Here is a 25,903-nt window from a genome sequence, read left to right on the forward strand (position 1 = left end):
CATTTGTGCTTTTATTCTGTGGTATCTTTGAGGAAAATGTTAAGGTGTTACTTATTTTAATGTAGCCCAGTTTGTTAACATTTTCCGTAACGAGTGCCCTTCTATGTCTTGTTTCTGTAAGCTTCTCTTGGTGATTGCTGCATTGAGGTCAGTGTTTGGAGTTGGATCTCTGTGTTGTGTGAGCAGTCAGTGTAGGTGTTCCCATGCTCCTAGCTGGTCGTCCAGTGCTCAGGCACCCGCCTGTCAGTGTCGCTGGTGCCCGTTCAGTTCTGTGCAGGCCTGCTAGGACCCCGCTGTCTTCCCACAGTTGCCCAGGGTGCTCCTGCCTCACTTCTGGGCATTGGACTGCTGTTGTTGGCCCCTTGTGTCACCACACGCAGGCAGGTGCCCTCTGGTATGTGCAGCTGGGATTGTGCCTCTTCCGGAAGCAGTGGGACTCTGCTGGGCGAGCCTGCGGAGCCCTGTGCCAGGTCCCTTGCACTGCGTCTCTTGGTCAGCTTTTCTAGCTTCTTCCCCAGTGCACCGCATGCTGGTTGTACCTGTGATGCTTTCATCAATGGTCTCACTTAGTTTTTTGTTTGTTCTCTGTGCGTGGAAATGTTACTGATTTTTAAAATACTGGCTTTGTGTCTAGCACCTTCCATAACTCACTTATATATGCAAGCAAGTTTTACTTTTTAAAATGTTTTCTATTTTTCTTTTTTCATCTGTTGGGGGAGATGACAGTGTGGTTTGGTCCTTTCCTTAGGTCTTTGATTTGTCTTACTGGGGGATTTGCAGTACAGTGTTGACAGTAGGCACCTTGCTCCACCCTGGAAGAGGAGTGTCCTCTCTCTGTCTCTGCAGCTGGCTGTTAGTTACACTGTGTGCTGTAGATTTTTGTTGATATCTATATTTGGGTCATGAAGTCCCTTTCTAGTCTTTGTGTGTGTGTGTGTGTGTGTGTGTGTGTGTGTGTGGTACTGGGGATTGAACCCAAGGCTGCTATAACATTGAGCTAACTCCCAGCCCTTTTTATTTTTATTTTCAGACAGGGTCTTACTAAATTGCTTAGGCTGTCCTTGAACTTGTGATCCTCCTGCCTTAGCCTCCTGAGAGTTGGGATTACAGGCATGTGCCACCATGCCTGGCTAATGTTTTAATAATGTGACATATGCGGATTTTGTAATTGTTTTGGGGACTTATGTCTAGCTTACCTTCCGTGTGGTAAGTGAATATTTTAGTCCTTTAAAATTTGATGTCTTGTACTGTTATGTGCTATGAAGTACTGTATTTTCTTAGGAAGACTATTTTCTGCAGGACTTTTTTGTTTGTTTTTGGTTATATTGTATTTTTCTTCATTACTCATCAAATTTGGATGCAGCTGCCTAGAGCTTCTGATAGCTGGAGTTAATAGTCCTACTGTGTGGGTAGGTATGATCACAGGATACACCCAGAACTGAGACACTTGATACTTGTGGAACTTGGGTCAAGTCCCTTATGTCCCTGGACCTTGCTCTCTGTACTCCAGCGTGGGGACGACTGTCCCTCTCTCAGGAGTAGTATTCAGAGAGGGTGGGTCCTTGCTCTCTGTACTCCAGCGTGGGGACGACCGTCCCTCTCTCAGGAGTAGTGTTCAGAGAGGGCAGGTCCCCGGAGCACTTGGAGTTTCCACTCAAGAGTCTGGGCGCAGGAGCATACACGTTTGCATTACACACTTGGAAGGTCTGGCTTTTAAAGGTCCGGCTAATCAACTCCACCTGTGTGCTGGTCACGGGGTTAGTCAGGGGAGCTCTTACTGCATTTTCAAAACCGTGAGTGTGAGTTCATGTTTCATCTCCACAGTAACCCTGTAGGGCTTGCCCCTGTGACATTTCACAAGGGCTAACATGCCTGCCCAAGCCTGGGTTCTGTCCCCAGTACTGCAAAAACAAAACAAAACAACACAAAAAAGAAAACAAGAAAAGTACTTGCTGAGGTTGGGAAATGAACAGAACCCTTTTTAAGAGGGAGAGGATATTAGTGAACAGTTTTATTTTGCTATAAAATAACATATTTTATTTTTTAGAGCAGTTTTAGGTTCATAGCAGATTGAGAGGCAAGAACAGAGATTTTGTCCCTAAACCCTTCCCCGACATACATACAACACCTCCACTGTGTGCTGCCTTGTCACAGCTAACAGAGCCTACGTTGACAGGCCACCGTCATCCCCTGCCCCTGGTTTGATCAGGACTCATGTTGGCGCTGTGTGTTCTGTAGATCTGGCCAGACGTGTGTCATGTGTACCCACCAGTGTCCTGTCATGGAGAATTGTTGACTGCCTTGTCAGTCCTACCCAACTCCTGGCAACAACTATTTTTTTGAATCCTCCTTACTGCTCCCTTTTCCAGAATGCCACATGGTTGTAATCATATAGTGCCTTGCCTTTTTACGTTGACTCCTTCAGCTTGGTAATATGTACCTAAGTTTCTTCCATTTTTTTTGAGGGGGGGACTTGATGGCCCATTTCTTTTTGGTGCTAAATAGATGCCACTGTTGGGTGGGCCACAGATTATTTATCCTTTCACCCTTGGTTGCTTCCAATTTTGGCTCCGAGTTGTGGAAAGGTGTCCCAATGTCCCCTTTACTGTTGGTGAATCCTCTCCCTGTCACTGTGTCAGTCCTCCTCTGGTGTGCTCCAGGCCACTGTTCTAGGAACAGTCTAGCTTAAAATTATTGTCTCTTTCTGATAAGTCATTTCCTAGTGACATAAAAAATTTAATAATTCTTTTTGTGTTAAGATTTATTATTATTATTATTATTATTATTATTATTATTATTATTCCCCTTTGGTGTTGGGGGATTGATCCAGGTCTTGGGCATAGTGGGTAAGTCGTCTGTAGCTTCTTTTTGGTTGTTATTCCCCTGATATATCTTTTTGCTAGTCTTAACTTGTGATATTTCCCTACCTTTCAGTTCTAGAGAAAATCTGTTTTAGTGTGGAGTCACAGTTCTAAAAATCCATCCTACATGTAGCCATCTTTGAATTGGAACATGTATTCCAGTGATATTTGTATTACATTTATAGTCTTGTTAAAGGAGTTAATTTTGTAAAAGTGAATTGTTTGATGAGGCATATTAATGTCATATTCAGAGTTTCATTGTGGAGGGAGGACTTTATACTTAAAAGAAACCCCCAGAGGTCCATTGAGTAGCAAGGGGACTCTTTCTTATTAGATGTGTTTACTCACTGGGTTTAATCAGATGTTTGTCTTTGTTTCTTTCTTTCGCGTGCCCCAGCCTTTCGCTGTGGCCTGCAGTTTTTAGGTAACATCGCCTCGCGGAACGAAGACTCCCAGGCCATCGTCTGGGTGCATGCTTTCCCTGAGCTCTTCATGTGAGTGTGCAGATGAGTCTCCTGGCTCCTGAAAAAATGCGCTTATACCAGTCCATGCACATGAAGGTGGAAATGGGAAGAATTACCTGAGGCAACAGTCCAGGCGTAGTGACTCCTAGAGGTGGTGGGGGGTTGGCTGGTGGGTCCGGGTGGGGCTCCATGATTCCACACATGTGCCCTTGACTGTATGTCCATTTACTTCTAAGAATATAAAAATCATGGGCCAAGTAAGTAATATTACTAAAGACCCTGAAATTTATAAAATAAAAAACAGAAACAAAAGAGTTTAAAAATAATTGAATCTGAAGCCTCAGAGTGGGGGCAGTGACTTAGCCCTGAACTCGCTTGTTGGGGGCGTTCATGCAGAGCACAGTGCTGCATGTTTGGGGTAGGGGAGATGCATGGTGTGGGTGCCCAGTCTGTTTATCAGTATAAGAAGCGTGGGGGAGGGCTGGGGAGACAGCTCAGCTGGTAGAGTGCTCGCCTCGCAAGCACAAGGCCCTGAGTTCGATCCCCAGTACCGCAAAAAAAAAAAAGAAGCGTGGGGGACGGGGCGGGTGACCAGTTTGTGATCGGTGGTGACCGGCCTGTGTTTAGCGTAGGAAATGGCAGTCTGTCAGTTCAGTCTGTCATATGAGAAGTGGACAGGCAGTCTGTGTGTTAACCTAGTACGTGGCTGACCAGTCTGATTCTCCCTGTAAGAAGTGGCTAACTGGATTTTTTACCTAGACAGGATCAAATCTTTTCCTGGAGATGTACTGATTTTTAAAACCAGCTCTGCTAGTTTACAGGACGTCGAGCCCTGCACTGCAGTTTGCTGCGGGGCAGTAGGAAGGGTGCCGTGTGGGAGCAGAAGGCTGAGCTTCTCCGGCTTTGGTGCCACGAGGGGTGACTGGTGCTGCCCCAGGGTGAAGAGCAGAGAGGCAGCTGCCACTGACATTCCTGAGCTGGTGTTTCCTATATATTGCTCCTGTTCTTTGCAGCAGCAGCCCTGGGGGTAGGTGGTCCTGGCCCTGTGTGGATAGATGAGAGACCCGAGCTTAGCACAGGTGGCCCGCTGGAATGTGAGCACAGCACTGCTGCTGGATCTGAACGAAGCCCATACTCTGTAAATGGTTTGTTGCCCGAGTTCCAGGCTGTTTCCCTGCTGGCGTAGGTTTGGGGCCCCTCTGTACAGTGTGATGTCAGGATTGATGAACTCTAACTCATTTTAGCTCTGAGTCTGTCAAGTTCCTGCAGACATATGGAGTTGAAGGAGTGTGTGTGTGTTATGATTAGTAATAATTGAGCTTAGGCAAAGGAAAAATATCAGATTTAAGCTACAGAAATAGACATTACTTATTTTTGAGAATTTTTCCCTTTAATATATGCCAGGTTTTGAGCTACATGACTGCGGTAACTTTTTTCCATTTTTTTTTGTTTGTGCATTATAATTGTACATTAATGGTGGAATTTGTTGTTATACATCCATACGTGCACACAACATGACAATGTTATGTCTGTGGCAACTTAAATATATTCATTACCATCAGATTCCATACTCTGGTGGGGGAAATAAAGGAGCAGATGAGTACATAATAGTGCAGCTAATATAATCAGGGTAAGTCCAGAGTATGGTAGAGGAACTCGAGCAGGGCCTTGAACAGAGCATGTCGACAGTATCCATGGTCCTTTTGTGTAAGCTCATTTGGTCCTCACAAAAGCCCGGGAGGTAGTTGGAGGAGGCCTTTTATCCTATTTCATTTTTTATATCAGAAAACATACTGACAGAGGTGGTGTGACTTCACTTTGTGCTTATGGGGCACATAGAACCAAATTTGAATACCCGTTTTGGCAGACACTGGCGTCCTGCCATTGGGCAAGTGGAATCAACAAATTCTTTCTCTGTAATCTGTGGGTTGTACCTTCTCCAGGAGGCTGTTGTGAAGTTCGAATGGAAAACCAACAACAAACTCAGATGACCCCCCTAGTGCTTGAGCCCAGGTGTAATTGAGAGTCCTAGGGCGCTGGGGTTGGTGAGATGCAGTTAGGCTTCTGACTCCAGGTTCCCTTCCTTGCTGCTCTGCCTTCTGTTCTTCAGACGTTCTGTCTCTCATGACTGGTCAGGGAGTGCCTGTGGTCATTGAGGTACCACCTTTTCCTGTTGGCTGTTCTTTCTGACAAGAACGCATGTTCTAATGCTTTATAAATGTGATCATTCTTTATCTTTTCTAATCAAATGTGAAGTTGCTGTTTGCTTCGGAGTCCTAAGTTAACTACACCTTTTTATTGTATTTAATTTTATAATTGCAATTTTTATAGTAAGTATCATGCTTATTCCAAAGCATTATAAGTCTTCATCAATTGCTAAAAATATCAGTATGCACTGAATTTACTAATGAGTTTACTGTTACTTGTGTGTTAGAATAATTTCTTATCATATTGCTAAATTGGACTAAAAAAATCTCATTTCTTTGTTTGGAAGGACTTGTTTAAATCATCCAGACAAAAAAATCGTTGCCTACTGTTCCATGATTTTGTTCACATCTCTTAATCCTGAGAGGATGAAAGAACTGGAAGAAAACCTCAACATTGCGATTAATGTCATTGAAGCTCACCAGAAGCAACCCGAATCAGAATGGCCGTAAGTATCCTGTTAGAAATTTGCATGAGGACATCCTGATAGATCACTTTTCTGGCAGAGACTTTAGGTAAACTTTTGAATTATGATAATTAAACCATCACTTTAGACTTTACATATGGTCAGTAAAATTAGCAAAGTTTTTGGGTAGAGTCTGGAAAGTTTGTGAAGCAGGTGAAATTCAGCAGGTGAACAGAAGGATGAGGTCCTTCCAGGTGGTGGAGAGGGGCATGCTTGGGGTGCGGAGGAGGCAGTGCCTGGGCACTGGGAGCATGTGGATCAGGCCCTGGTGTGGGTCATGACAGCCAGAGGTTGTCCTGTGTAGGTGACTCATCTGCTGTTTACCTGTCTCCCACAGAATGCAGGCTGCCTTCTGTTGCTTTCGAAGTTTTTCTTAGTCTTTAGAAGTTAATAATGGTGTCTTGAAGTAAGTTTCTCTGGGTTTGTTCTTTTTGGGGTTCACACAAGCATCTGTAGGTTTATGTCTTTCATGAAGTTTGGGACGTTTCCAGCCATTATCTGAATATTTTTCAGCCCTACTTTCCTGCCTCTCTTCCTCTGGGGCTGCATGCCAAGCACACACACAGACCACTATGTGACTAGTGCAGAGACAACAACCATTTATAGGTTTGGACAGTTCGTTCCTCAGTGGACAGAGGCAAGCAGCAGAGGGCCTGGGTGGTGGGTGTGTGACTGTGAGATAGCCCATTGCAGGGGAGCCATTCAGCAGGTCCTGCTGTGGAGTGTTGCGATGAGGCCAGGGCGGAAAGTGTCAACCTGTTCAGAGCGACACAGCCTGCCTGAGAGGTGGCAGGGTCGGAGGTGTTGGCCTCAGGCCTCGCATTTTCTCCTGGTCCGGGACCAGTGCAGGCGTTCATCCCAGGCTCAGACGAGCTGCTGCTGAATCTCTGGTCTGCGTGGGCACGTTGGGGGCACCATGTGCTTTGGAACACTTTCCTCTACTCTGAAGATGCGGTGTTGGTCCTCTGGCGTTGTTCTGCAGGTCCCTGAGGCTCCACCCAGGCTTCCTTTCCTTCTGGTTTCCAGTTATTTTCTCTCTTAACCATAACTACACAGTGTTGATTCTGTAACTTAATAAGTTTTGAAATTGGCAAGTATGAGTCTTCCAACTGTGTTGTTCTTTTTCAAGATTTTTTTTTTTTTTTTCCTATTTTGGGTCGTTTGTATTTCTGTGTATTTTAGGACCATCTTTTCAGTTAAAAAAAAAAAAAACCTGGAATTTTGCTTGAATATGTAGATCAGTTTGGAAAATATTGCAGTATTAACAAAATGAAGTTTTCCAATTCATGACTAGGGGATGTTTTTCCATGTATTTAAGACTTCTTTAAGTTCTTCAGTGATGTTTTGTAGCTTTTATTGTATGAGTTTAGCATGACTTAAGTTTAACTTATTCTAAATATTTTATTGCCAATGAATTGTTTTCTTGATTTCATTAATACTGTAGAGCAGTGCATAGGAAGACATTGCTATGTGGAGAAAGAAAGAGTTGACTTTGTTAGTCTTGTGTCCTGCAATCTTGCTGAACTCGTTTGTTGTCATGATGGGTTTTTGGTGGTGTTTGGGGGCTTCTGTGTCCAGGAACCTGTCCTCACATGGGTGGAGTTTTGCCTTTTTTCTTTTCCAGGTTGCCTCGTGTTTCCTTACCAGACTGCCCTGACTGGAGATGCCATGCGTTGTTAAGTCTGAGTGGACAGAGTGACTCGTGTCAGTCCTGGCCTTGGGTCTTTGCCACGGGAAACCATGCCAGCTGTGGGGTCTTCTGGCCGCTTTTGGTCAGGGTGGGGGCTCTTGTTCTGCGTGCAACTGTCTTATTGAATATTTTCAGTTATTAGATCGTGATACATTTTCTTAGATTCTTCTGTGTCTATTGAGGTGATTGCTTTGTCTTTTAGCTTATGAATGTTCTATGCGTCTGATTAATTTTTGTATTCTAATCCAACTTTGCATTCCTGGGATTAAACCCCACTTGTTGATGGTGTGCAGTCCTTTGTACTCGGATTTCATGTGCCCATGTTCTGCTGAGGATTTTCATATAAATAGGGCTTATTGGTCTGTAGTTGTCTTTTTGTATATGATTTTGTTTTTTTTTCCTGGTTTGACTTCAGATTAATGTTGGCTTTACAGAATATGTTGGTTTTATTTTAATTTATTTTTTGTCTTTAATTATTTGGTAGAATACATCAGTGAGTGTTCTGGTCTGGGGAGGTCTTATTGCTCATTCTGTATTTGTCATGGTCTGTTTAGGTTGTCTGCCCCTCCCTGGGTCAGCATTAGTAGTTTGTGTCCTTCTAGAACTTGGTCTGTTTGGCTCTCTAACCTGTTGGCTCATGATTAGTCACAGTATTTCCTTAGGATCTGTTTATGTAAGGTTGGTAGGAATGTTCTCTCTTTGGTCCTGATTTTAGTAATTTAAGCCTTCTGTTTTTTTTTTTTTGGTCACTGTAGCTAAGGTTTTAAAGGTTTGTTTTTTTTTCTTTCTTTCTTTTTTTTTTTTTTTTTTTCGGTCTTTCCAGACAACCACCTTTAGGTTTTGGTGATGTTTTCTACTTCTGTTTTCTGTTTCCTTGCTTTTTGCTGTATGTCTTTGTTAGAACGTTCCTTCTGCTCTGTCTAGATTTGATTTGCTCTTTGCTCTTCCTGTTTTGGTTTCTTAGGGTGGAAGTTAGGCTGCTGCTCTGCCATTCCCTCTCTTCTTTGTAGACAGTTGTATCTATTGCCTTCCTGGTAGGAACTGCTTTGGCTCTGTCCTTTAGTACCATCAGTTTCACTGTATTGTGCTTGCTGTTGCATTTATCTCATGTTATATTCTTATTTCCTTGTGATTTCTCCTTGAACCCACTGGTTATTCTAGTTTATTGTTTAATTTCCACTTATTTGTGTATTTCCTAAATTTCCTTTTTTTAATTGTTATAATTTTACTCCATTGTGGTTGAAGCACATACTTTATATGATTTCCTACTTTCTGAAGGCATTGAGGTTGTTTCATGGCCTACTGCATGGCCTGTCATGGAAAGTGTTCCCTGTGCACTTGAGAAGACTGGTGTCCTGTAGATAGTGTTCCTGTGCACTTGGGATGATGGGTATCTTGTAGACATTGTTCCTTTTGCACTTGGGGCGGTGGGTGTCCTGTAAATAGATACCTCTGGGTTTGGTTGTGTATGGTGTTGTTCAAGTCTCCTGTTTTCTTGTTGATCTTTTACCTAGTTCTGTTCATTATTAGAAGTAAATTTTTGTCTTTTCACTTAAGTTCTTTCAGGTTTTCCTTCAGTTATTTTCAGGCGCCTTTGGTGTGTGTGTGTGTGTGTGTGTGTGTGTAATTGTTATATCTTTTTGAGGAATTGACCCTTTTTTCCATTATAAAACTCACCAGTTGTCATTTATTTCTAATGATCTGTTCACTTAAGATCTGATTTTAAGGCTGTGTCCCTCATAGTGGTCAATGTCTCCAGGGTCTAGGCTGCCTTTAGGTAATCCCTGTTAATCCCACTTGCTTTCTCAGGGAGGCTTGAACTTCTTCAGTTTTGGCCCCTTTTTGTGTAAACTATTATCCTTCTGTTGAGATTTTACCTACGTTGAAAATTACTTATTTTTCTGAACATCGATTTGTATTTGAATTACAATGTGCAAACAGATGTTAGTACATGAAAATATTTTTGTGTGTTTGAGTTGGAAAACATCCTTTAGCTTGCAAATGAAGCTTGACAGGATGAATGTTGAGTCAGCTCACTTAGGGAAATCTCCTGTAGCTAAATTTCATTTTATTTGATAAGTGTCTCAGATCTGTATTTTAACAGCATGGAATAAAGGCCCAGGGTTGTAAGGGCAAAATATAAAGTCCACTTCAGAACAGCCCATGGTGAAAGTTACCAGAGGTCACTAGATAGGATTAAGATGGAGGAAAGGATGGCAGCATGGTAGTGTCACCTGAGCCTTTGCACGCCAGGTCCTGGTGCTTGGCATGAGAGGAACTCTGTTCTTGGCAAACAGTGAGATTGCAGACTATGCAGAGGCTCCAAAAATTGTCTTTTTAAAAAAAAAAAAAAAAACTGTTAAATCTGAACTCATCCCTGAAAATTGGAGAAAGCCTACCTTCTGTTCTTCTTACCCCAGCCTTATGGATGACTGGCAAAGAAATCACACCACATGAGCTTAGAACTCCAGGGGCTCATTATCTTTTCATTTCTTTTCTTCTTTTTCCTTAGAAAAGTGTAGGCGAGGAAGTCTTTGGCTCTCTTTGGTTTGAGTTAGTGGGATAATACCTTTCTAAAAATATTTGTTTCTTTTGTTGGTAGGTGTGAGGATGTTTTCATGATCTTAGATAGCCCTAGATGAGTCCAAGCTGCCTATTTTCAGTGTGTCTGATGGTGAATGTGCGTTGGCACATTAGAGAAGCCTCCCTGTGAGTCCGTGGGACTGCATAGCAGAGGAGGGGACACACCCGCCAACCTGGCTGCTGGAGCTGCTTCACTTTGGCCATGGAGGTGCCACGTGCAAGAGAGTCCCGAGACCTAAGACTTAAGTCGCACAACCAGCACCCAGCGGAGAAACATTGGAGGCCGTGCCAGGCTTGAAGTCTTGTCCCTTTTACCGGGTCACATGGTGTAAGAACTACTGATCTTCAGGAAGAGGCCTGCACCTCAAAGGGCAGGTCTGAGCGTTTCGCTTTGCCTTTGGGATAAGCTTTGGTCATTCCTTTGGGCTTGTATCCAATTTCTCTACAAAATCGAAGTTGCTGTGAGTAAAGCATTATTTTTGTTCGTGTTGGGTTATGTAGTTGATTTCTTTTGCATGAGAAAGATTCATTACCAGGCCGATGCCGCCTTGGCTCTAGGCTGTGTCTGGCCTCATGCGTCTGTGTTTCCCTGGACTTAGGCACCAGGTTCAGTGCCCTGCGCACTGCACCTCTTGCCCCTTTGCCCTCTCACGCCTGTGCGCTCCCACCTTCAAGGCTCTTCATGCACTTACTTGTTCAGTAGTCCGTGAAGTCCCTGATGCAAGGTGAGGGTTATTACTCGGATCCTGACGAGATAGTGTCTCGCAGGTGATGGGCATGTGGTGTAGTCACGGTGATGGAGGGCCAGTTCAGTCAGTATGTGCCCAAGGGAGTTCATTAGTTTACACAACCACAGGGTCATTGGATTCAGGCATGGTGTGCTCGGGGGCTGACGTATTCTTTCTCATCTTTGCCTCATTTTCCTTCTCTGCTGGCTTTGTTCTTGGGTCCATTTCTGCCTCCATTGCTGACCTTGTTCTCTGCACCTGCTCAAAGTTGGATGGCCCATGGCTGTTCCTCAGGCTGCTTTTCTGTGCCATGGCTCTTGCCTGGATGACCTCTTCTAATACCATAGCTTTATACACCTTCTCTGAATTGATGATCTCCAACTGATATTTCTGGGCTTGGCCTCTTGCCAAGGCTCCAGATCAATGCGTACAGCTTCCCAGCAAATGCTTTCAGTCAATGTCTCAGCCTATCAAGGCCACAGCCCAACTTTTGCTTCCTTACCCTTAAAACTTATTGTGGTTCTGACAGCTTTGATTGTTTTGGTAGAGACCCTGAGCCCACTTTCTGAGGTCCACCACCTGCCCAGGTTCAGAATGTGCAAGGCTTTCTCCCACTTAGACTCAGCTTTTGTCCTCACAGTACGTTCTGAGTTCACTGACTGCGCCGTCTCTGCTGTGCTGCCATCTTCTCTGGTGGAGACAGAATGCTGCCAGAACATTCTCACTCGTCTCTGTCCCACCTCGTCCTTCCTGGTTCCCTCACGGCAGCCAGAGGGGCTCTTCAACCATTTACTGTCGTCCTTGCCCCTCCCTTGCTTCAAGGAGCCCCTCTCCACAGAAGGAGGGTCTTGTCCTCGCCTGGGCCGACCTTCTTGTCATCATCTCGATGGCTGTGTGTGTGCGTTGGCTCGGGTTCTTACCACCCTCCACCACCCTGACCTGCTTCCCCTGAGCCTCTCTCCCTGCTGTTCCTCTGTTTAGAGTGACCTCCTGTAGACCTGTGCATGCCTGGTCTCCAGGGCTCCCTTCCACTGCCCTTTCTCCTGAGAGGCCTTCGGGACCTGTGTTGAAGAGGTGGTGTGACAGCATGTCCCCTCACCGGTGTCCCTTGCTCTCCTCTTCATCCATCTGTGTCACATCACCCGTCACCACAGACAGTCGCACATTTTGTGCCATCATTTCCTCGACTGTTGTTTGTTGGCTGCGGTTTCCTTGGTCACTGCTCTTCAGGTCACTGGAGTACACGCTGGCAAGCTGCAGCCCTCTGCTTGTTTCCAGCCAAGCTCGTGAGGTTGGTATGTGCATGGCTGCTGTCTGCTGCCAGGGGATCCGAGGCTGTCAGAATGCTTGAGTACATACCACCAGCCTTGTGGACGAAGGTTGCTGCCCTGGTGTTGGCCAGTTTTGGTGTGCAGCATTTGATAAAGGGCCAGGTGGCCATGGCATTGTTGGCTGCAGTTGCTTTCGGGCTTACCTGGTGGTCAGTGCCTTTGTAGAAATGCCCCAAGGGTCTTCACCCAACATCAGTAATCTTTTTTTTGAAAATCATTTTGTGCAAAAATGTGGCTCAGAGCCTGTTTGCTTTTTAAAAGTGGGAATGTTGTAAAATGTTATGTGTCTGTCTAACCCCAGTTAGTTTCTTAAAGTAGAACCAAAACTGGAAAATTACTCAGCAATAGAAAGGAACAAACTATTGATAGAGCAGTAACTTGGGAAGACTCATCCAGAAATTATGCGGAGTAAAGCCAAAGAAGAAAGAAACCTAACCCCAGGAGGTCAAATGGCGTGTCTTTCCACTTTTATACCATTACACAGTGTCATAGACACTGGGGACAGCTGTCAGGGTTGGGGAGGGTGTGTGAGATGTAGGTGGGTGTCACTATGAAAGTGCCACACAAGGGGTCCCTGAGGTGATGGAACCACTCTGTGGCTTAACTGGGACAGTGGCTATATGAGCATAAGTGATAAACTCACACGGAGTTGCACACCCTCACAGACACAGACGCACAACGTGAGTCCAAGTGAAACCGGAAATCCTAGTCAGGCCTGCGGATTATGTCAGGCACAGGGTCTGGGTTGTGATGTGCTTTAGTTTCACAAGATGTTACCATGGGGGAAACTGGGTAGTGGGTATGCTGAATCTCTTTTATGTTTCTTAAAACTGCACTTGAATCTATAATTATCTCAAAATAAAAAAGGTTTAAGTAAAATAAATAAGTAACCCAAACAGATAAATCCCTATGTAGGTAATAGACTGAGGATCAGGATGGATCAGGGATCAGGATGTGCCTGCTTCTTTCTCATTGCCATAGATGAATGTGTTTTCAGCACACAATTGCTTTGTATACAGGAATGCGGTGCCACTTCTTGCCACCGTTATCCCGGAAGTGCTTCTCAGACGTCTGCACAGTTATGACTGTCTACCAATTGAATAGGGAGGGGAACCTGTGACTTTCTGTGTGTGTACATCTTTTTGTGAAATATTGTATGGAGGACTTTAGGATATAAGTAGGATTTTTCCTACATAAACATTGACTGACAAACATTGAGAAGTTTGGGAATTAAAAACAAAGTGTTGTTACCCCGGCGAATGTATACTAGGTGTGCCAGTGAGTTATCCTTGGACAGTCCTCTTTCTGGCAGAAAAGGGCCCTCTGTTCAATCTGTGGTGGGGCCAAGCCGCCAGTCTTGTGCTTATTCTTAAAGAAAAAAATTCTTGTTATTCAAAGAAGGAAAAAGGGATGTGAGGCAGGAAAACAAAGTGGCAGACACCTTGAGAACTGAAGTGTTGGGTGGACTGGTGGTGCGTTTTCACTGCCTTTGGCTGCTTCGGGACTTGCATGTTGTTTGCTTTCTCTTCCTTTCTCTTGGGGTTGAATTCTGACATGTTGTTACCAGCAGTAGGAGAAGCAGAGAGGCCCTGATGCCGAGAGGGAAAGTGTTGTACCCAGCGTCCCTGCCTGTGCATGTTGGGACAGACTCTAGCCCAGCTCTCTCCGAGATCTGAATGTGTGCTCTTCATGTCCAGAACCCTCAGCTGGAATGGGGCCTGGAAGGAAGGGCAGCGGGATGGGCCTGTGTGGTGCTTTTGCCCAGGGCCTTGCAGGTGGAGCATTAGGGAGCCCTAGTGCTGTTAGAGCTCGTGTAGTTTTTTTGTTTTTGTTTTTCTTCAGATTATAGCTCAGTTTTTCTAGTAGAAGAAACATGATCATTGAACCAGACTGCTGTTTTTCTTTCTTAATGCTGCTTGCATTTAACCCAGTAAAAATGTTATTTGACTCTTTAACAGGGGAAGGAGGTGGTTTTTTAAAAAATATTTTTTAGTTGTAGATGAACACAACATCTTTTTATTTTATTTTATTTTTATGTGGTGCTGAGGATCGAACGCAGTGCATGTGGGAGGCAAGTGCTCTACCACTGAGCCCCAGCCCCAGCCTGAGCCCCAGGAGGTGTTTTTTGGCAGCAGCCTCATAAGCTCTGTGCACACTGCTGGGTTAAAGAGCTGCTGGTGAGACTCCCTAGATCTCAAGCACAGGAGGAGAAAGGCACAGTGATGTCGTTATCCAGGACACTAATCAGAGAAATGTAAAAGTATTTTCTAGCTTCTTGCGGTCACTAAGATCACGTGATGGGTATGGTTTTTACATTGCATGCCCACATGTCTATGAAGGTAGCTGCAATTTTAAAAAGTTTCCCCTGAAACGATGACTTTAAGAAACAATGCAGGAAGCACACCTGGTCTGAAGGCAGGCCTCTGGAGGACGGGCACTTGCCCTTGAAGGGGAAGGAGGGTGGGAATGGGGCTGTGGAGGGAGAAAAGACATTTGCTCCGCATGACTCATCCATGACCTGACTTGTGTACAGTATTCTTTGCAAGGCAGTAGTGAAGACTGCATTTTAGTGATAAAATTTTGACCTTGACTTTCAATAACCTGAATTATCATATCACTAAGTTGGAGAGGTTTTTGCTGTATCTGGTTTGAGAAGCGATATAGAGACTTTTTATTAAGTTATCCTGGAGAAATTATTGAACTCTGCATGACTAGAAGCAGCAACTATTGAAACTAATCTTCCTGAATTATCTGCATCTTTGTGTCACTTTTGGAAATCCATGGGGCTAGGACCCTCTGAATGCTGCCGGCCCCTTCTCTCTTCAACAGGAAGTTCTCTAAATAGAGCTGAGTTTGAGATTCCTTGTCCCTCTACATTACTTAAATTGTGTATTTAATTTTTGGGTAGATAGTGCATGCATGTGGTTCAAATATCGAAATGCATGACCTCCCTACCCTCCCAGCCCTCCATCGTCCCTTGAGCAGTCAGTGCTTCCTTCTTTCCTCTCCCCATGGTACATATTTGATGACCTTCTGTGTTGTTATATAAAGACCCCTCACTTTCTTTCCTTCCCTTGGACAGTATACTATGGTTTCTTTCCTTTGTCCCTTGTGAATAGACATTTCTGGTTTTCATGACCTCGGAGTGCTGCATGAAAACCCCATTCATACAGGTCCCATTACACGTGTACAAGTGTGATCGTGGGGCAGATGTACAGGGACACTTGCCAGGCTGAAGGGAATGTGCCTTTAGGCTTTTGAAGACACTTTCCAGCACCCTGCATGAATGTTTCCGCTGCGTTTGCTCCCCTTTCCCACATCGTTACTCACAGAATGTTAAGAGTCTTACTAGAGTTTTGGATCTGCCAGTCCTGCTGAGGTTTAAAATGGTATTCCTGAGCCAGCGTGGTGGCGCACGCCTGTAATCCTAGGTGCTTGGGAGGCTGAGGCAGGAGAAGTGCAAGTTCAAAGCCAGCCACAGCAATTTAGTGAGACCCTAAGCTACTCGGTGAGACCCTGTCTCTAAACAAAAAATAAAAAGGGCTGGGGATGTGGCTCAGTGGTTAAGCACCCCTGGGTTCAATCCCCAGTACCAAACAACAACAGCAGTACAATGATTCCTGTACAGTTTTATTTTGTATTTTTCCTATGAAGTCAAGCATCTTTCTACACATCGAGGAACCTTTTATCTTTAACATGCCTTCTCGTTTTCTTTACCTACTTTCCTGTGAGACTGTCAGGCTTTAATCAGTGTCTAGGGGTATTTTCTAGATGGGGATATTAACTCCTTTTTTGAAATAAAAGAGACATTTTTCCTTGTTTTTCTTTGTCTTTTGACCTCGCTTGTGGTACTTTTTCATGTAAAGGTTTTTGATTTGTTTTAGTAAATGATGTTTTTAGTCTTTTTAAAAAAATGTCTTCTACATTTTTATAATAGCTTTGAAGTCTTTTCCTCTCCAGAGGTTTTCTCCTGGTGTTGGATTTTTTCAGCTTTGATGTTTGCCTTTGATCCCGCGGGATTTAGTAGGTGAAAGGGTAGCAGGGTGAGGTGCCGGTGCCCTGCTCTAGTGGGGCTTTACTCAGCCGGCGGCCCCTGTTGGGAGGTTGTGGAACTTTTAAGGGCTGGGCTGAGTTGGGAGGTATTCAGGTCACTGCTGTGAGCCCCTGAAAGGGACAGTGGCACCCCAACCCCTTCCTCTTTCTCTTTCACTTCCTGGCCCTGAGGTGAGTGGTCTGTGCATCGCCTTTCAACATGAAGAAGCAGGTCCAGCCTGGCCCAGATGGGAGCCCCAGACTCAGAGCCCTCGTGGACTTCTCTCTGGGGTACAGTTCTTCCTCCTTCACTAGTTGTACCCTCAATTGACTGTTGATGTTCTTAGCATTTTATAAACATTGGTCAAATTGCATAATCACGTATTTATTAGGATGTTTTGTCTGTGTAAGGAGAAGTGCTCCAAAGTGCTTTTCACGAACCCTGACCTGGTCTGTTGCTCGTTGTGTGACAACTTTCATGTTTTATGTCTCGTGGGTCGTGTGGCTGGGTTGTAGGGAAAGAGGCTACACCTTTTGCTGCTCCTTGGATATTTGGAGTCACATTGTTAGGAAAATAGGTTTTATTCAAAGCCAGCTTTGAAGGAAAATAAAAGGAACTTTCTTGTTTCATATTTTCATCTTTGGAGGCTCTGAAGGTGAGGAAAGCTTTTCAGAGAGACAAGATGGCAAAGTAGGACCAAAGGCAGGAAATCCATGTCCGCAGGTTCGGTTGGCCTGGGCTGACAGGCGTAACAATGTGCCGTTCCTCTGGCTGCCTTGGCTTCCCCCAGGGCAGGGGCAGCCCTCCGGCCTCTACTCTGAGTAGGAGGAAGTAGTCTTCTACTTTAGTCTGTTTGAGTACGAGGGTAAATTGTTATTCTACTCTGCCTGGACATGGAAGTTAGAAATTTTAGCACCTGCTCCTTGCCATGAGCGGGAGTGCAGGTAGCTTTGAGCGGAGACACAGACGACCTTGGCAGTCCTGCAGCAGGTAGCCAGCTCTGCTTCAGCCTTCCCACACTTTTCCTTCTTCCCTGCAGTTAAGCTCACCGGCACAGACTGGAGGCAGGCTGTAGACATCTCAGTGTAAAAGACTGAAAGCACACACAGCACCTTCTCTGAGCACAGTGAACTGCAGTAGAAAACCATTGCAAGACGACACCTAGAACAATCCCAAATCCCTGGAAATTCAAACACATAAATGATTGATATGTCAAAGAAGAAGTCATAAGAAAAATTGGAAAGTATTTTAAACTGAAGGGTAATGGAAAAAACAGCATCAGAATTTGGGATAAAAGCAAAAGCAGTGCTCAGGAAAGTTTATAACTTCCTGTCCTACAAATTTGCAGAACCTTGGGTCAGTGATTCTAGACCTTCCTTTCAGTTGTCTGGAATCAGTGATCTGAGGTTGTACATTCAGAAGGTAAAAAAGGAAGAGCACAGTAAACACTGAGCAAGAAAGAAGGAAATAACGAAAGATAGGATTGAAATGAGTGAAATAGAAAGCAGAAAGCAGGTAAAGTCGACAAGTGCAGAAGTGGATTCTGGCAAAAGATGGTTAGGAAGAAAGAGGGCGTTCCTTGCAAGTGCCATGAGAGCAACTGTGGCTGCCACTTCCATCTTGCTCTGCCCAGGCCGTGGTTGAGGCAAGGTTGTCCAGGGAGACCTCTTGAAGACTGAGCTGTGTGCCCCAGCCCTCCCGGGCCCTCCCTCTGGGGCCCCTGGCAGCCCCAGCAGTCCTGGCTGCCTGTGCTCCCTAGCTCACTGCCGTCCTTCCCCACCTGCAGTCTTTCCAGGCCCTCTTCATTACACTCACTTGTGACCGCTCTCTTCTCCCCTTCTCCCAGGGATTTGCCCCTTTCCCTTCTCTGGTCTGCTGCCCCTTCTTCTCCAACCCATTGCTGCTTCTTTAATCTGCCATGTGTGCCTACATGTGGCATTTGACACATTCTTCTGTTATAGTCTGTCTGTGTAGGTCTTTCTGCATGATTTGGATAATATTTTTGGAGGTGAGGCTTGTGATATAGCCTAGCCTGGTCCTTGGGGTAGTGTTTTTGAATGAATGTTCTTATAGGAAAATGTTTTGAATTCCAAGAAAGTGAATGATGAATGAGCTTTAGGATCTGGGTCCTGCTAGAGCGCCTGACTTGGAATGCATGGATCCTAGTGTTACAGCTTAATCTCCTGGTTAACATGGGTACTGATGGAGTGAGCTGCAGAGAGTACTGCTTGAGAAATTTGAATTTTATTCATCATTATTAGAAATATTATACATCATAGCAACCAGCCACTTTAAAGGCTATAGAAGAAATAGAATACTGTTTAGATTTTGCTTTTTATTTGTTTTTTTAGTGGTGCTTGGGATTGAACCCTGGGTCTTGTGCCTGCTAGGCCTTTGGAGCCACACCCCCCAGCCCTGGATTCTGCCTTTACCCGAAGGATGACGTGTTGTGTAGTCATCATCGTACTGCAAGACAGACTGTGTTTCATATTTTTAACAAGTATTAACCCGTGTGTCAACTTATTTAATACTTTAGGGCAACTCTTGTTACTGTAACATTGGTCATAAACACTGTATTCTCTAGTTCTTTAAATCTTTCCCTCAGATGCCCTCAGGTAAATATGATGGAGAATTAATAATACTATTCAGTCCTTTCAGATGTCACCGTGGTACTTTGAAGAAATATGCCTTATATTCTTTGCCTTGGGGCTTTCATAATTGGTCTGTGAGTTCAGAGGAGCCTGCTGCTTGGCAGCGAGGGGGTCTTCTTTGTGACTTGAAAGCTGCTCAGGGGTGGACGACCAAGCGGGAGCATCTCTGCCATGTTGGCAAATCTCTAGATGAAAGTGGAGTGTTTTAGAGAAAAAATACAGCAGTTTTCTGTCTATTCCTGAACTTGTAGCTAAATTTCTTATTCCTCTTTACAGTAAGAGTTTTCCTTTCTCAACTTAGACAAGAGTTGGGGTAAGCCCTTTTTTCTAGTTGAATCAGTTTGAATTATTTTCATAATAAAGTTTTTAGTTGGAGACAGTAGTTTTTAAGGAGTGTTTTTTTCTTTTAGCTGCTAATGTGAGCCTCTGAAAGCATTTAGGGTTATAGCAGAATGGAGTCCCATCGGAGGAAGTGCTGGTGTCTGAGATTTACCTCATCTAGTGGACAAGACTGTCTGTTGCACTGTTCCTAGTAACTGACCTTCCCCTTTTTCCCTTAGGTTCTTAATCATCACGGATCACTTTCTGAAAAGCCCGGAATTGGTGCAAGCCATGTATGCCAAACTGAGCAATCAAGAAAGGTAACCCCAAACCAGTGTGGTTTGAGTACGTAGCATTCCATGGTGCATCCTGCTGCATGAACTGAGAAGCCGTGAGGTTTCCTGGTCGGCACAGACCTCTAAGTACATGCTTCTGTGTGGGTTCTGGTTTCAAATTGCTTGGTTGACATTACAGCCTGGCCACAGTAGGCGGCGATTTACATAGAGTTGCAGGATTCAGGTGGGTGCCATTATGCCGTATAAGAATATTAAAAAAAAAATACCGAAACACTTCAAGAACAAAATGTTATGCTTGTGCTTTAATGTCACAGTAGTGATTTATGCAACTGTGTATTATACGGGTATACATTTGAGATGTGCTTATTTGTTCATGTCACGGGTTTGATTATTTGGAATATACTCTGCTAGGTTTATAGTTTTTGATAAATACTTAAGAGGAAAAGAAAATCCTGCCTGTCCTTGCTCCTGTGGCTGCTGTAGCCGGAGGTGTTGAGACCTCCTGTCCTTGGTCCTGTGGCTGCTGTAGCCGGAGGTGCTGAGACCTCCTGTCCTTGGTCCTGTGGCTGCTGTAGCTGGAGGTGCTGAGACCTCCTGTCCTTGGTCCTGTGGCTGCTGTGGCCGGAGGTACTGAGACCTTGGCCGGCCTCCTTGTGAGGGCAGTCCTTCATGTGGCTGCGGTAGGTCTTTTTGTCTTGTTTGGATTCAGGTTCTTGACCTGTAAAATAAGAGGGTTGAAGAACATACTTTAAAGTACCTTTTCCAGTCTAATAACATGTATTTCCTGGACTTATTAGAAATATTGCCTAAGGAAAAGTAGAGTTTATTCAGAAATCACAGATCTAATGGTCAAGACCTTAAATATTTCATAACTTTTTTATCATCATGATCACAGTTTTTATAATTGCTATGGTTTTGGAACTCTTACTATGTATTTATGTTCCAGTGTTTAAACTTTACACACTCCTTTGTAGGTTTTTGTTAAGTAGTTTTTTTTTTTTTTTTCCCTTTTTTAAAATCTTCAACAAAAAAGGAAAATTTCATACTGGTAAAGTCAGTTTAAATACTAGTTTTATATATTTAGTATCCCCACCCCACCACTACCATATGCATGTGTTCATTGAAGAAAAATAATTATTTATATTGTTTTTACCTAAAATAAATGTATGATATTTAGTGCTAAAAATTACTTATTTCAGGACTGGAGTTGTGGCTCAGTGGTAGAGCATTTGCCTAGCACATGTGAGACACTGGTTTCAATTCTCAGCACCACATAAAAAAATAATAAATAAAATAAAAGCATTGTGTTCATCTACAACTAAGAAAGTTTTTAAAAAAATTGCTAATTTCTTTGCAATGAGGAACACCTGGATATAAAGAGAATGCAGAGTTTAATTGTAATTTAATAATAAAATTTCTTCTATATCCCTGCCACATTTAAAATATTTATTTATTTATTTATTTAATTTATTTATATGCATGGCATTTTATGTGTTTGTGTGTATGTGTATTTATATATTTTTTGTACCAGGGATTGAATCCAGTGGTACTTAACCACTGAGCCACATCCCCAGCCCTCTTTATTTTTTGTTTTGAGACAGGATCTCGCTACTTTGCTTATGCCCTTGTTAAACTGCTGAGGCTGACTTTGAACTTGGGATCCTCCCGCCTCAGCCTCCCAAGCCACTGGGATTACAGGTGTGCGCCACTGTGCCCTACCAAATGATATTATTAAACTAACCCATTGCAGAACTAAATTGGATGATAAACAAGTGACTCGCTGTTGTCACTCAAGAAACGCCTATAGCGGGTGCTTCCTTGTCCACTCCAGGTTCTGCTCATGAGTCTCCAGTGTGTTTTCTTCCAACCATGTGCTGCCATCCCGTCATGTCATTTGTCAGGCATTGCATCCCTGCTTGCTTCTGGCGCACTGCCATTAGGTCATTGGTGCTGTGAGAACAAGGACTTGATCCTGCTTATTTTCTGGTGGCCACATGTCCAGTCAGTATGTAGCAGGTGCTCTGAAGAAAAAGTTCTTCATTGAGAGCGCGAGTGAATGAAGGGATGTTCTTACCCCTCAACACGAGGCTTATCTAGTGCATTGCTCATGTGTTGCCATCTGCTGAGCTGGAGCGCTCCGTTGCCCTCAGCCCTTCTGAACCTTCTGTTTTGCACTGCCAGGGAGCCTCAGCACTGCACCATCTCTGTCTCGTAATGAATTTGTTCTTCCTGCCATGGCCTTGGTTGCATTCATGACATCTTTGACTGCGTACCTCTCACACACTGTGTTTTGTTTGTCACTCATCCATTGGTGGACATGTTCTTTATCTGGTGACTACCATCACTTTATAGTTGTCCACTAAAGTGACAGTCTCCAGAGTGGGGTGTGTAAGACTAGCTTATTGAGGAAGGCTAGAAATGTCAGAACACCCACCCGTGTTTGTCCTTATCAGAACTTGAGTACGCCTTAGTGCCTGGATTGATCCTGAATGGGCACTTAGTTTCTAGTTGAACTACATATGTTGGAAGTATGTCATGTGAATTTTTTTTATTGGGCAAAACACCTATTACACCAAGCTTGTGGTTGCCGGCTACGTTGTCCCTGTGGAGATCCCTGAGTTTCTGTGGTTCTGAATGCTGAGTACGCCACAGTCACCCAGCATCCGATGCCCAAAGGGGCACTGCTGTTCTGTAGCATTTTGTATATAGGGAATAATGACATTGTCATTGTGGAGTAACAGTGTCAGTTAAAAACGGGTGTATAGCCCTTGGTCTTAGGGAAGCAGCAGAGCGATTCCTCTGTCCATGTGTTCCTTTGTGCCCAGGGCCAGGAAAGGTCAGGACTCCAGAAGTCACAGCAGGGCTGCTTCAGGATGGAAGTTAGGGGCAGGGTCTGCTATTCTTGGGGCCCAGATAATAAGCTACAGTCCTTCTAGGAATAATGGGAGCTTAAGGTGATATTCTGGGATTAGATCTTGCTCTTCCCCAAAATGCTTGTTTTATATGCGAGTATATGATGTAATCTGAAATTTAGCATTTAGTTGATCCCATTCTAGATGTAAGGAAGGCCACAGTGAGAACCAGCTCGCCTTTGTTCCGCCCTTTGTGCTGTTGCATACTGATGACTTTCTGTGAATACATTGCCATTACAACATCTCTACTTTCCCCTTAAGTTTGTACCCAGCTCCTGTTAATGTGAGCCAGGGATTGTTCCAAGCACTTGGCAGATGTCAGTCAGACCCTCACCCTGGAGGATGCACACGTGGCCCTGGGGAGGAGCGCTGCTTTCGGCGCCAGTTGGCAGGGGCAAGCCGCAGCCTGGACTTCCTGCCACTGGTCTGCCTCCAGGCCTGTCTGAGACCTAGTGTGATACTGCTCGGTGAAGTCCACCACGGTACAGTGATTCCTGTGTTACAGTGAGAGGTTTTAAACTCCATTGGCACACAGGGTGAGGACCTGCAGACCACTTTCTTTTAAGAAGAGATGACCTTTCTCTCATAAGGTGTCTTTCTCCTGAATGTCCATCAGTCTGCATGCTTCTGTAATATCAATGTGTCAGGTGTGGCACTTCAGATGTCACGATCTGTCAATCAGCCACTGCCTGTGAGTTCAGAAAGTGAATGAGAACGAGTGTCAGGCTTGGTGTCACTGAGATTGGATTTTACTGGAGGTGGGCTGTGTAGCCGCATGGTCTCAGCAAGATGGCAGTGGCAGCAAGCCTCTTCTAAAAGCAGCAACCTGAAGTATTCTGGCTCAGGATTGGTACCTTGTTTTTGTGCCCTATAAATTGCACATATTTGCATGGGAGCAGTGTAATTAACTAGCAGATTTTTTGTAAATGTGTGTGACTATGTAAGATTAAAGACAACGGAGTCCAAATGCAGAAGGACATGGAGAAAATAAAAGACCAGGTGAAAAGACAAGACTCAGGCATTAAAACCCCCCTGTGGTTTAGTGAAAGCAAAATTGTGTTACTTGGTTTACTTCAGTGAGTAATGTTGACTCCTACTGTGAACAGGGATTGTCCTGTGCTCTTGAAGGAGATGCCGAGGTTGACATCTGTCCAGCCTCGGGCTGCACAGCCTCTCAGTGAACTGCTGGAGATGGATGTAAGGCAAGACGTGTCTGGAGAGGGGCCCTAGGGTGGGCTAAGAGCGGGGCTGTGGGACAGCTGTCCCTGGAGGCCTCTGCAGCAAGTGGACTGTGTAAGAGGTGCACTTAGATCCTGCAGGGCGGGTGGGGTCCTGCCAGGCCTGTGCCAACAGGAGGTCCTCCTCCCCTGGGAGGAGTGGCACAGCAAGGGCAGATGAAGTCCTGGATGCATTTTGGGGAACACGGAAAACTGTGCTTTGTTGGAAGATATTCTCAGCAAAGCAGCGGGAGAGAGCACTGAGTGGGAGGTCAAGGTTGGGTTTTGTTTTGGTCACAAAAGTTTTTTTGTCCATTCAACAAATATTTACTGAGTACTACTGAATACACTGGACGGAACCCCTGCCAGCGTGGCGCTTGCGTTGTGAGGGTGAGACAGAACAGAGGAGGAAGCTGTGGCTCTGCCAGCTGCTGAGGGGCATCGTGGGTGGGGTCCCTCAGTGCCCACAGAGCCCTGTGGGAAATCGCGTGGCTTCAGCTGTGCTCCTACTTACGTTGGCCGTGGATGGCAGCGGTCTGCTATGCTGTGCCGCTAGTTGGCACCACACCTCTGTGGGCATCCAGAGGCTCTGGGTGGTGACCTGCCTGTCTGGATGTGGGGGGTGCTGATGTGCACCCTGTGAACGCCTCACCTGTGTACCCATCTCCAGAACCTGTCCCCTTGCCAAGCCCATGTAGCTTTTGAGTGCAGTTTCCTGCTGAGGTGGGGGAGCCAGATACGCAGTTCCCAGACTGTGCTGTGCATTTTGGTGGGGCGGCAAATGTGATGGGATGTAATGCCTGGTTAAAATGAATGATTCTGAAAACGTTCCCTGCTTGAGTCTCCAAAGCTAGCATCATGGTCCTGTGTGTAGTTCCTTTATTTCAAGAGAAGGTGATTTGGCTGGTGGCTGCAGGCAGAAGAGGTAGGTGGTGGGGAGGACCATTGCATGGACTGAAGAGCTCTGGGCCAGTCCTCAGCAGTGGAAGCCATGAAGGTTTCTTACTGGCAGATGACTTCGTATAGTAGGATCATTTAATGAGGCATTGCCTATTTTCAGGTCATGTTCAAAGTTAGTTTGCATTTTTTATGTTTTTTAAAAGCCCATGTCTGACTTAGGCCCTCTTTTCCTTCAGAAGCACTCAGTGCTCACCCCGCAGGCCTCTTCTCTTTAGTCATGTGATGAAGCTCATGAGTCACCAGCTGGGGAGGCGTCTGGGGAAGGGCGGTTTGTGAAGATGACAAATCAACTTTCACCTTTCACTCAGTTCATCCACGTGGACCTACACAACTGTGTAGACCATTACCTGTGGCTGCCTCGTCTTGGCCCACCCATGCAGGCCCCGTGTCCACAGTCCACTGATGCTTGTTTCTCTGCGTTCACATCTGGGATGCCTGTGACTTAATCTTAATCTTGCTTTCTTCTGTTGTAGTGCCTGTCAGAGCAGTGGGCCAATAGGGGCTAAGTTCCAGAACCAGGGTTGTGACCTCCCGGCCAGGAGTGGCTGCTATACTCCCTGAGCCAGTGGTGGGGAGCACTGGGGCCATGCTGAATGGGTCGCTGGTGATTTCTACCCAGTGAACACTAACACCAGTTCTTGACCAAAAAATAAATAAAACCAGAACCAACTCATTCTGCACAGTCAACATTAATCTGATGCCAAACTGGGGGGGGGGGGGATGTGGGGGTATCACAGGAAAAGACAACTGCGGACCAAAATGCCTGACCATCCTCCTGTGTGGGTTGGGGTTGGCCTGGCTTTATGGCCCCCAGATGGCCCCTTGTTTTTAAGATTATATATGAACAAGGAAGAGCAGAAGCATCCTGGCATTGTCTCAAGAGAGGGTTGTGTGTTACTTGTTTTAATTTGGACTAGTAGTTGGTATAAGAAAGATGTGATTTGGGGGAGTTTTGAACATGGCTACTCTATAGGTGATTTTTTCCTGTCATTTGAGCTCGGCAGCTCTGTATCTTACTTGAGGTAGCAAATAGCATGTGTTTCTCTTAGTAAGGAGTGCTCTGTTCCTAATTGAAGTGTATTTCCCCTCGTTCGCTAAACAATGAGAATTATGCGTATAATCCCAGATCAAAATGTGATTTTTAGCAAAGGTCTTGCTTGATCTATGCTGGATAGATTTGCCCAT

The 25,903-nt window shown here is 44.9% G+C and overlaps 1 protein-coding gene across 1 annotated transcript in view; it reads left to right on the forward strand.

Moving 5' to 3' along the window:
* The window catches only part of Atxn10 (ataxin 10), a 138,356-nt gene that overhangs the window by 34,112 nt on the left and 78,341 nt on the right, over positions 1 to 25,903 (forward strand). The window contains exons 4-6 of the mRNA XM_047548333.1: positions 3,259 to 3,355; positions 5,820 to 5,978; positions 19,573 to 19,653. Of these exons, the coding sequence (XP_047404289.1) occupies positions 3,259 to 3,355; positions 5,820 to 5,978; positions 19,573 to 19,653 (337 nt within the window). The remainder of the gene's footprint in view (positions 1 to 3,258; positions 3,356 to 5,819; positions 5,979 to 19,572; positions 19,654 to 25,903) is intronic.

The sequence above is a fragment of the Sciurus carolinensis genome, chromosome 4 (assembly GCF_902686445.1).
Source record: "Sciurus carolinensis chromosome 4, mSciCar1.2, whole genome shotgun sequence".
NCBI lineage: Eukaryota > Metazoa > Chordata > Mammalia > Rodentia > Sciuridae > Sciurus > Sciurus carolinensis.